We start from the raw sequence: 11,082 nt of genomic DNA on the forward strand, positions 1-11,082 counted from the left end.
GGCGATGACACACATGGTGTGGTGGCGAGGGGCTGCTTTCCAGCTGGCTGGGAGAGCACAAATGTTTAAAAAGGGCCTTTTAGTTTGGGTCTAAAGCCGGGCACCTTATTATAGTCAAGGTCCAACAAAACCCAATCCCTCTCCAATAGGTACTTCCGTTCACTTTTGCACAAAATTTCAAGCAGTGTAAAAACAATCCCTTGTGTGTGAACCTTAAGACTGAAAGGCAAACCAGTTCACTGTGTGGCCGACTGAAAGGAGCCTGCCAGACAGCACCGTGGGTGCAGGCAGCCATGTTGCTCCCTGAAGGGAAGAGGTGAGGAGCCTTCTCACCTGCAGGCTGGCCTGATAACAGTGGGCTTCTCTTTCCTTACTCCTGAGACCTCACCAAAGGCTGTTGAAAAGCTCACCACTAGAAGCACACTTGAGAATCGGGTCCCTCAGCCTCCAACTTGCCTAATTAGATACAACCTAATTAGGTACAACCTCCCCTGTCCATGAAGTTTTCACTGGGGAAGGATGCAGCAGCTCCCTGGTGGTTCAGGTTCTTTTTAAATTCAGCGCTCCCGCTGAAAGCGCCTTCTGAAAATGACTGAGTTTCGCTTTCTATCTTCCATAGCTAAACTAGCCATGTGCTTGGTTTAGGGCTAGGGCTTGAACCACTGCCCTTACTGGTTCAACCCCACACGGTTCCAGATCCCCGGCGGCTACAGCATTGGGGGGAACCGACCCCTCTGGATGCTCTCCAGACTTCTGTGGCCAGGCGCCCCCCTGAAAACCCAGGAGCCAGCCTCAGAGGCTTCTGAGTCCCTGGGCTAACTAGTCAGGACAGAATGATGATGTGAAAATGGTTCCCTTGGTGAGAATGCTGTACGTTGGCCATGGTGAATGGCAGCACTTTTCATTCATTTATAGAATGACAATTCATCAAGCTTTTTAAAAGCAGCAGGTTTGGTACCTGTATTTGCTAACCGTGTAGCACTTTAAGTTTGAAATTCTATCAGCTTAAGTGAAACTCTCTTTACCCCTGGGTTTAAAACCTAACCAGCAGCAGACATTATTACTGAACACTAAAACAACATTTTCATGTGAAATTTGAATGAATTATGTTCTCTTGCTGGATTCTGACTTCCAACTTTGGAATTTTTTTCTATCCAAAAGAATAGTGCAAGATGATTCGCTCTGGCAGCAGATCTTAAGGATGTAAGTTCCCCTCTATGCAGAGCTGGAGGTGCTGGCATTCCTTGCTTCGGCGCTGGTCTGGCGCACTTCTGGGGGCTCTGCATCCCCCCTGTGGCTTCAAGGGTTTAGTCACTGTCTGGCAGGGGGTCAAGGCTTGCTCTCCTGCACGTGATCCTCCTCCATCAGGACAGAAAACCTATAGTCCCAGTGTAGACTCTAGGTTAGAAGGTTAAGCCACCCACAGACCTGAATTCACATGAGCTTGTAGCCATCTCGCCTATCAGAATTTGATTAACACAAGACAGTGGCGCTTTACAGCACGCACACATTTGAGGGCCATCCTTCAACACCTTCCTTAATGAGATCGAAGCTGGCAGGATCCAAAAAAGGACTGGGTTGTGCTATTTCACTTTAGGGACCAGATTGCTAAAGACACCATCTGTCAGCTGTACAAGACAATTACTAGGCTCCTGTGGTGCACTGATACTGACTCCCTTTTCCGATCCACTTCTTTTAACCGCATCCCCACTCCCACAGGAGACCTGGCACATGAAAGCAGTGGTTTTGTTTTTCGAGGAAGCCACAGGGAATCTGTTTTAGAACCAAGCACACACTCGATGTAGACCGGAGGGCAGAGAAGCTGGCATGTTGAACCAAACATCTTGCCTGCCTCTTTGCAAGCCAGTTCCTTACACATTCCATTCCCAAAGAACCTAGAAGCCACGGACAGTGGCACCACCCTCAGGTTTAGGGTCAGCAAACATCTCTTTCCTTATCCAGCAGAAGTCACTTTCGTGTCCATGCCCAGGTGGACACCTGGCCTCCACTGCACAGCACTGCCCTCCTCCTGCTCCCAAATCCCACTCGACTGCAGAAACCATGCCTCCCCGGTGCCTGGAAAACCCACCCGATGCACTAAAATGCTATGCAACACCAAACGGCTTCTTCCCCAGGACTGCTCAAAACGGGAATTCCTCAATGTTTCATCTTACGTTAATGCCAATGTATGGTGCTTACAGTTTCCTTTTTTTTTAAATTTTACGAAGTAGCAAGCCATCCACCTCCATTGCAATCCACGTTTGGGGCTTGTTCCTGTCTCTTCTGAGTGTGATATATAAATCATGTTTTTATGATTTTTGTAAATCTCAACTTTTTACACCTTGTTTTTGTAAGCAGAAATTTCTTATTAAAAGAATAAAATGGTGTTGGCTGTGTGTATTTCCATTCTTTATTTCAAGTATTTATAAAATACCACTAGGCTCTTTCCCAGGATGAGAGTCCAGACAGCCCCTTCAGAAACTTGGAAGAGGCTATGCACACAACTGTACTTAACAGCGAGCAACCCTTTAGCTCATGCTTGACCGGAGAACACAGTTCGGAGTGGAGCCAAAGGAAGTGACACCAGGCAGGGGAGGGTGGGTGCTTATCGGAATCAAACTTCAGTTGCCCTTGGGGCAAATCTTGTGGCGGCACAGAAATGGAGGCTCTGTGGGGAAGGTTCAAGTACAGCACAAGGGTCCCAAGTGTCTGCAAGGAGATGACAGGGGAGGCATTAACTTAAGTGCTGGAGGGAATAGGGAAGAACCAAGTCAATCCAAAGCGGCCTCTGAAGACATAATTAGGAATCATCAAAGGACTGACATCTTCCCTGTGCTTAATAAAAGTGACCTAAACCCATGATTGATGCTCCTGGCCTCCAGGACCCCTAAGACACACGAGCAATGGTTGAGTGCTTACCTAGGTGGCTACACCCCAGGCTGGGGTGCCATTAGATCAATGTCGCTCAAGTTCCTGGCCAGCCAAACGCCTGCTGCAAAAAGTCCCAAGTTGAGGATCAAGTTCCTGCAAAAAGCACGTATTCTGTTAACCCTGTGGCCACTCTTATCACCGGTCTTTGGGCTGCAAAACATTCCCCAAGCAAATGCGCTGCTGTAGAACTTGGGGGTGGGAAGGGTGTCACGATGGGTCGCAGCCGACTGAAGGGCACCCAACAACAACTGGTGGCGCCATGGTCGTTACAGGGTAGTCTGCCCAAGACCCACATGAGTAGTTCGTTTCTAAGGCCACCCAAGTTGTCCAGGGCCGGAAAAGCCGTTTGTGTTACCTTCTGGCCCCCGCCCGCCCTTGTCAAGGTCAGAGTCTCTAGCTGCGGGCCCACGACAGAAAAGATCCCTCTGTCGCACCGGAACGTGCCTAGTGAGGGGCCTCAACAACGCAGAGCCAGAGCCACCACGGGACCGCGAGAGGCCACGGGCGCCAGGCTGGGCTGAGAAGGGGTTACGGTCAGAGCACCAAACGCCACCGCCCTCCCACCCCCGGCCCCGGTTACCTCCGGAAATCATTCCTATCGGTGGCGAAGCGGTAGACGCCCCGAAGCCAATCGCCCACGTTGTCGGGGATCTCGGGCGTTTCATTTGCAGATCCCGCAGCGCTCGCGCCGACGCCGGTGGAAGCCATGGCGGCACCTTCGAGTTCCGCAGCGGGCTCTCTGGACGCACGGCGTGGGCGCCAGTGGATTACGCACTTCCGGTCCCGCACTTCCGCCCGCCGGTAGGGGGTGCTGCGGCCGCGTTCTGGGTGCCTGCGAACTCCGGCCCGGGAGGCGAGCGGCCCCGCCGTAGCGGGCCCTGCCCCGGGCCCACCACCCTCCCTCCAGGGCCTCCGGCCTGTCACGGTCACACGTGGTCGCTGAGAAATGGCTTTATTGGCCGAAGAGGAGAGTGCGGGGAGAAGAGGCTTTCCAGCCCGGAGAAGGGAGGGGGGCTGGCCAGTAAGGGGGGCGCACTTTGGGGCTGATGGGGTTCGGGCCATCTCCGTCGTCCCGGGCCGTGTGGGGGTCAGAGGAGAGTACCCACAAGTGTGTCGCCTCGTCTCCTTTCCTAGGCCTGCTCCCGGTTGCGTTCAGCCTCGGATTTTTATCAGGGGTGGGGGTGGGAGCAGCTTGGCTGTCCCGCCGGCCCCTCCACCCCGGTCGATGTGGGCTGCACCGCTAGCAAATGACGCATGGCTTCCCGGAGGGACCGCTGCCCCCAGCAGGGAGACCGCCTCCGGGGGGCTCTCCGGGCCGCGGAAGACGCTGGCCCAAGAAGAAGCCGTCCGGTTCGGAGTCAGAAGAGGAGGAGCAGGTGGGGCAGGGGAGGTCCTCCTTGGGATCAGAGGGCGTCTCCACCACGTCCCCGGCTGGCCACTCCTCCCGGGGCCTGGGTACAAGGCGCCCTCGCAGGGTCTCTGCGCTGGGGCTGGCGGCGGCGACTAGGGCTGCCGGGGAGTTGGTGCCGGCGCTTGGCAGGGCGCAGCCCCTTCCTTCCGCCCGCTCTTCGGGCTCCGTGCCCCCTGTTGTAGATCGGGGCCGAAAGGTGCGTCTCAGAGCTCCAGGGCTCCCGCTTCCCCCCACCCCCCCCCCCCCGGGTCACGCGCGCCGCCACCGCCACCGCCGGGAGCTCTCCCTCCGGCTCCCCGCCCTCCCCGCCTCCGCCCACCGGAGGGCGCCCGCGGCCCCAGCCCGGGAGCGAGCCCGGCGCCTCAGCCCCAAGGCTGTGCAGGGTGGGTTCCTAAGGCCCTCCGAGCGCTCCGGCCAGGGACGCGCGGTGAGAGCTGCGGGCAGCGAGGCTGGGGTCCCGGGGACGCGTGGGGTGGGCGGGGGCTTTGGAGGGACAGGTCAACGTGGGAGAAGCCCCTCCTGGGGCCAGTCTAAGCCACCGCCCCCTCCCCCTCTGCCGGGCACCTCCCGTACCAAGAGGTGCCCTTCCTTCCAGCGCCTGGGCCGAGCTGGAGCCCGCATCCGAGTAGCGGCTCTCAAAGCAGCTGGGGCAGCAGGGGCCGCCCCCCGGCAGGGCATAACGCCCCCCGCCCAGGGGCTGGGCGCAGTCCTGGCAACAGAAGTGGTTCTTGTGCCAGCGCTGCCCCTCTGCCTCTGTGCAGCGCCCAGAGAAGATCAGCTGGGAGCGAGAGAGGGGGTAGACTGTTTGTTCGTTCGTTCATTCATTCACTTACTCCTTTAATCATCCAGTGGCCACGCCTTACACACCCAGTTAGCTCTTCTGTAGACCTTACCATCTGATCTCCGTACTCTGGGACGCAGGGAGGACTGATTGGCTTAGCCAGCCTCCCCCTCCCCCAAAAGCTAGCAGGTGGCACCAGCCAAGGTGTGACTCTGGCCGCCTAGGCCCTGAGCAGTCTCCTCAGCTGGCATTAAAGAGGGTTCCTAGCATGACCAAGCACCGAGCTGGGCAGCCAGCATTTCCAGGCAGACTGGACAGTGCCCTCAAGAACTCCTGAATCCAAGAGAATGTAGGGGACTTCCATGGAGGTAAGGGAGGGCCCAGGTAAAGGCCGCAGGTCCCACTGCCGCAGCTCAAGCCAGAGCACAGGAACAGAGCTGTCCCGGGCTCGTCTTTCACTCTCCCTCTCCCACTCTGAGGTTCTGGGAGAGGCTGCAGGCCAGGAGGATGTCCCTGGCCCCCCTGTCACCTGGACCCTGGGACAATACCTGGTCGCAAGCTGGGCAGCGCGGCCGCAGCAGCTCAGCGTGATGACGGCCGCAGTAGAGCCGCCCCTCGTGGTAGAAGTAGATGAGGTTGATCAGGGCCTGACCACAGGCCTGACAAACAAAGCAGCGCTGGTGCCAGCAACGCTGCTCCCCGGCCCGGGCCGCGAACACACCATACTCTCCTGTTCTCAGCCGCTGCCTGCACTGCCAGGGAGAGTCACAACTGGATCACCTGCCCACCTCCCCACCCGGTTCATAGGCTCCTGTCTCCCAATCCCAACCTCCCCGCCCCTGTGGCTGCTCTCACCCCAGAGCCACAGCTTTTCCCCAAGCCCCGTTCTCCAGCACACGGTGAGGAAGCCTGGGGTGGGTGGAGGAAGGCACTGGGCACAGAGACCACCTACCTTCTCACAGGTGCACCCTTCCAGCTTGGGAGGCAGCGGGCGGGCCACGCCCTGTCCCAGAGCCTCCTGCCTCCGCTGGGCACAGAAGTGCCTCAGCCCTGCCAGCTCCTCCTCCCCCAGGGCTAGGCAGTAGCGCTCCTGCAGAAATAGCCCCACAGGCAGGGCAGAGGCTTGACGGAAGACCACTGGGGGCCCCAGGGATGTGGGGGACAGCCGCAGGGGCCACTGAGGAGGGGAGCAGTGAAGCCCTCCTCGGTGGCCCATAGCACTAAGTCCTGTCACCTTCCATGAACCCCAGCACAATGCCATTTCTCGTTCTGGCATTTTCTCTCATTCATCTCCCGCCACCACCACCCCAGCAGAACTGTCAGCCTGCAGACTGGGCACGTGTAGGGGCTCAGTAAATACATTCCATCATCATCGGTCTCAGGAGGCATTCATGGACATTTCCTCGTTTGCACAAGACAGACAGGGGGGCGGGGTGGACGGTCATAATCATCCTGTAGATGCGGCAGTTCCCCCTGCCAGAGTGAGTCCCTCCAGTTAGCGAGGCCCTGGGCTCCTTGTCTCCTACCTCTGAGCCAAGGTTGGTGAGACAGTTTAGAGAGAAGGGGAGGTGGGGGGAGAGAGGCACGCACATCACTGTCCTGTGGAGGGAGCTGCTGCAGGAGGGCCTGGAGCGCTGCCTGGCTGACGGCTGGCAGGGGGTCCCGGTGAGGGTGTTCTGAACTCAGAACTGCAGGTCCCTGCAGAGACCGTGAGGAGTGGAGCTAGGTCAGATCATCTTCCCCTGCTCCCCTCCCCACCACACCCACCCTCCAGTGTAGAACCATTCCCAAGCCCGCCTGCCAGTGACCTCCAGCAAGATAGTGGAGATCTGAGGAAGTTGGGAAGCAGCGCCCCGCCCCCCAAAAAGCTTCCTTTCCTTGAAGCTGTCCTCTTCCTCCCCTCTGGCTCCGATTCCACAATACAGACACACACCCCTCCAACCCACTGCCACCGAGTCATGCTGACTCATGCAGACCCTATAGGACAGGGCTGAAGCACCCGTGGGTTTCCCAGACCTTGACTGTACGGGAGCCGAAATCCCGGTCTCTCCCCCACGGAGCACCTGGTTGTCCTGAACTGCAGACCTCAGGGACTGCAGCCCAAGGTGACCACTATACCCACCAGAACCTGCCAAACTCAACCCACTGCCATGAAGTCAGTCCACTCCGAGCCACCTACGGAACTGATTTAGCTGACTGCCACCATTCAGCACCCCACAGGCAGTTAAAAATGGACCATAGCGCATAATCTAGGATAAAGTATCTGGAGCTTCATTGGCCGCTCCGCTGGATCTGCCCAGTGGCCCCTAGGGGGAGGTATTGGCCCTTTGCAAACACCGCTGTGTATGGTTTGAGACTCAACTTTAGGAAAACAGAACACCTCCTTTCTCCCCAGGAGCCGGCAGGTTTGAACTGCTGACCTTGCAGCTGGCAGCCCAATGTCTAACCCACAGTGCCTCTAGGGCTCCCTAGAGACCCCTCTCACTGCCATGGAGTCGTTCTGACTCATGTTATTGTTAATGAGTTGTCAATGGTTGAGGTGGTTCTAACGCATAGGACACAGTAGAACTGCCCCCTGTGGGTTTCTGAGACTGTAACTCTTTACAGGAGAGAAAACCTCATCTTCCTCCTGAGCAGCTGGTGGTTTCGAACTGCCGGCCTTGCGTTTAGCAGCCCAGATTGTTACCCACTATGCCACCAGGGCTCTTTAAAGATAGCCTCAAAGCAAACTCACTGTCATTGAATCAATTCTGACTCATGGTGACCCTATAGGACAGGGTAGAATGGCCCCTGTGGGTTTCTGAGGCGGTAACTCTTTATAGGAGTAGAAAGCCTCATCTTTCTTCCAGGGAGCGGCTGGTGGTTTTGAACTACTGACCTTGTGGTTAGCAGCCAACGCTAACCCATTATGCACCAGGACTCCTTACAGACCCCCCACAAACTCACGGCCCTCAAGTCAACACTAACTCCTAGCCACTCTAGAGGACAGGGTAGAACTGCCCCAGTGAGTTTCTGAGACTCTCACTACAGGAGTAGAAAGCCCTGTCTTTCTCCTGCAGAGCAGCTGGTTTGAACTGCTGACCTTGCAGATCACAGCCCAACGCAGAACCACTACTCTCCTGACAGACCCCTTTGGGGAGTGTATTTATGTGAACGAGCCTGCGGTAAAACCTGTCCTGAGGGACCGGCTGCAGGGACAAGGATCCCTGAGAAGCAAAGAGAAGAGTGGCCAGGCTCAAAAGCCACCTCCCACTTGAGGGAGAGAGGAGGCTGCTGGAGGGACGAAGAAGCTGTAGGTCTCAGAGGAAAGGGTGGGGCCTGTGCTACCTGAGCAGAGGTGTCCTTCTCTGGCAGGCGGCCTGAGTCACTGTCTGAGTCACCTGGTGGGCCTGGCTCCCTGAGGGTGGGCTTCTCCCCTGTGTGGGGCCAGCGCCAGTTGGGCACTGACATGGTTGGCCAAGTCTGCAATGACAATAAGAGTACTTCCCATGGTCTCCCTCCCCACCCTCCTGCACCTATCGCCAAGTCTGTTAGGTGGGGGTGGACCCATTTCACAAAAGGCCGAACGGAAGCTCCGTGAGCACACACACAAGGTGATTTGGCTTGTCAGTGGCCAGGCCAGCCCTTTCTGCTCCAGAGTCTGAAAGCTCCAACTTTGGGGGTCTCTCAAGCTTCAGGGGGAGATACAAAGAGGCCCATAAGTCACGTGGGGGCAGTTTGCTTTCCTGGTGAGCCTTTCATGCTGGCAGGCCCCTTCCCCCCACCTAACTCTCACCATTCCACGTCTGGCATTTGCCACACAGCTGGCCCTCTTCCTCAGGGCTGTCTTCTTGGGCCCTGCTCTGCCAGCAGAAGCCTTGGGCCTCCTGAGAGGGGCATCTCCCCACATGAAGGCCTCCGCTGCCTGACTGCCCTGCACCTCCTTTTCCTGAGCTTCAGTAGTAAGTTCAATAGGCTTCTTCAAGCTTTAGCACCTAATGGTTCCCGCGCGTCTCTCTCAGCTTGCCTCGTCTCTCAAGGGCAGAGGAGAATCACACGCTTCCATCTTCGATCTGTAGCAGTTTCACCCGGTGAATCTGAGCACATCTCCTCAGCTCTGGACAAACCCTGATGCGTCCACAGCATCTGCAGCAGGGGTGGTGGAGCCAAATGAGGAGGCAGAGAGAAGATGGGCTCTCTCCTGTCATATTTCCACAGTAGCAGGGGTGGTTCTGTTCGACAGGACACCACCTCACAGCAGTCCTCCGAGGTCCTTTCCCTAGCCTGGTTTTACAGCTCGAACCAGCAGATCCAGTCACCTGTCTGAGGGCCACAATTAGAAGACCACCGTCTGGGATGGGCTCCTGCAACCAAAGGCCACCACCAAATCCTGGCTTCCATAAACTCCAGCTTTGGGTTGGGGCCTTCACAGCCCTGATATCCTCCTTAGGCCCTTTCAATGTCCCGTGCCTCCCTTCCCTCTTTCCTGTCTCCACAACCGCCTGCTTCCTCTGTCCGGCTCTGTCCTGTGGCAGGTTTCCTGTGGCAGAAGCCCAGGGCAGGCTCTTCACACTCTGGACAGAAGGGGCCGTTTCCCCAGCAACTAGCAACCAGGAGCTCTGGGGGATCCAGGGGCGCTGGTGCTAGGAGAGGAAGGGTCCCAGAAAATGGCTTGCACCCTCCCTTTCAGATGACCCCTAGCTGGCATAGAATTGTCTCCAAGAAACAAGGCCCAGAAATCGGCCCTCTAGCCTGCCGCTCCTGACCTCAGACTGAGCAAGGTAATTCCAGACCTAGCTCTTGACCCCATCCCCACCCCTTACTGCCCCGCCACACCCCTCCCACAACCCCCCTTCCCTGTAAGTCCTCACGCAGGTGCAACTGGCATGAGGCGCTAGCCCTTCTGAATTCACCCGGGTCAAAGAGGAGCGACGGAAGATGGGAAGGTTGCCCTCCACCACCGTGGGAGGAAGGACCCGGAGTCGGCCCCCACCCCTATCAATAGAGCCCCAAAGTTTTTATTAGACGTTGCGAAGGCCCACCCCAGGGCTGCGGACCCGGTGAGCCTCCCGCACCCACTGGGGTTCCAAGCCTGGCAATTTGAAGTTTAAAGGAGGGGGCGGGGGCTCCCCGGGCGGGGGCTCCCCTGGGGTCTCACCCTTGCCGCGCGCCAGAGTCCGGGGCCGCCTGGACAGACCTCGCAGGCTGGCCCATCACCGGTCCCCACCCGGCAGCCTCAGCGCCCCGCCCGCTCCGGTCGCGCTGCCCGCCCCTTGGTCCCGGCCCGCCCCCGCGGGCTGCGAGAGAGCAGCGGCTCAGGGAGGGGCTTGCAGATACAAACAGAAGGGGGGGCAAGCATTTGTGGGTGTCAGGATGGAAAGAGTACAGGCTCCACGGCCTCCCGCCCTGGGCTCTGGAGTCATGGGGTACCGCGATCGTGCCCCCGCGGAGGCGGAGCCGCGTGTAGATTGGGGGCTCGGCCATTCCCTGAACGGAAATGCCCCAGCTTAGGCCTTTCCCCGGTCCCCCACCCCACACATGGCTCCGGGTCTCCAAGCTCTGCCCCTTTCCGGAGGGGGCGTGCCTGCTAGTGAGTCCCCGCCCCTCGTCTTCTCCGGGTCGCTTTCCTGGGTCTCCCCTCGCCGTCCTTTCCCGCCTCTGATCCTCCAGCCCACTCTCCTCTCCTTTGTCTTGCTCTCCCGCGGCCAGAGCAATTTATCCCTTTCTCGCTCCCAGGAGAACCTCTCAGTCTCCGCCCCGCCCCCTTCGTCAGGCCCCGCCCCTCCCGCCCGCCCCCTTTCCCGGGCTCCGCCCCCTCCCGCCTGGCGGCCTCAGCCTCGAACCGGGAGCGCCCTCTGGCGCCTGCGCATGCTCCCTGTTCCCGACTGCAAAGTCCTCCAAGGGGACCTTCTAGGCTGCGCGCCTGTCGCCCCCGCTCGGGTCGGCGCGCCCGCAGCGTCTCGTTGGTGCTGCCGGGTGC

General features: G+C 58.3%; 2 protein-coding genes across 6 annotated transcripts in view; both read right to left on the minus strand.

Annotated features, from left to right (window-relative positions):
* The window catches only part of TOMM6 (translocase of outer mitochondrial membrane 6), a 13,190-nt gene extending 9,049 nt beyond the window's left edge, over positions 1 to 4,141 (minus strand). For 2 of the 3 annotated variants that reach the window (XR_006680522.1, XM_045294830.1), the window contains exons 1-2: positions 3,512 to 4,141; positions 2,920 to 3,024 (exon numbers count right to left, since the gene is read on the minus strand). Coding sequence is in view for 2 of the 3 variants with exons in the window: in XM_045294830.1 (XP_045150765.1) it covers positions 2,928 to 3,024; positions 3,512 to 3,993 (579 nt within the window). In the remaining variant the exon portion in view is untranslated. Of the gene's footprint in view, positions 1 to 2,396; positions 2,710 to 2,919; positions 3,025 to 3,511 lie in introns of those variants that run through there. The other variant, XM_004710761.2, reaches the window with a different exon arrangement.
* Positions 4,142 to 4,164: 23 nt separating this feature from the next.
* Positions 4,165 to 9,474, minus strand: PRICKLE4 (prickle planar cell polarity protein 4). Of its 3 annotated transcripts, XM_045294827.1 has the most exons (7): positions 8,899 to 9,474; positions 8,451 to 8,585; positions 6,714 to 6,821; positions 6,076 to 6,213; positions 5,672 to 5,875; positions 4,916 to 5,120; positions 4,165 to 4,515 (listed from the first exon to the last, which is right to left on the minus strand). In XM_045294827.1, the coding sequence occupies exons 1-7, from the start codon at positions 9,010 to 9,012 to the stop codon at positions 4,172 to 4,174; spliced, it is 1,248 nt and encodes a 415-aa protein (XP_045150762.1). In that variant the 5' UTR covers positions 9,013 to 9,474; the 3' UTR covers positions 4,165 to 4,171. The 3 variants fall into 3 exon arrangements, with proteins under 3 accessions (XP_045150762.1, XP_045150764.1, XP_045150763.1); XM_045294829.1 differs by lacking the exon at positions 8,899 to 9,474 and having other exon boundaries at positions 8,451 to 8,718; XM_045294828.1 differs by lacking the exons at positions 8,451 to 8,585; positions 8,899 to 9,474 and having other exon boundaries at positions 6,650 to 6,789.
* Positions 9,475 to 11,082: the final 1,608 nt, after the last annotated feature.

The sequence above is a fragment of the Echinops telfairi genome, unplaced genomic scaffold (genome assembly GCF_000313985.2).
Source record: "Echinops telfairi isolate 266 unplaced genomic scaffold, ASM31398v2 ScPeMD7_3533;HRSCAF=4204_1, whole genome shotgun sequence".
NCBI lineage: Eukaryota > Metazoa > Chordata > Mammalia > Afrosoricida > Tenrecidae > Echinops > Echinops telfairi.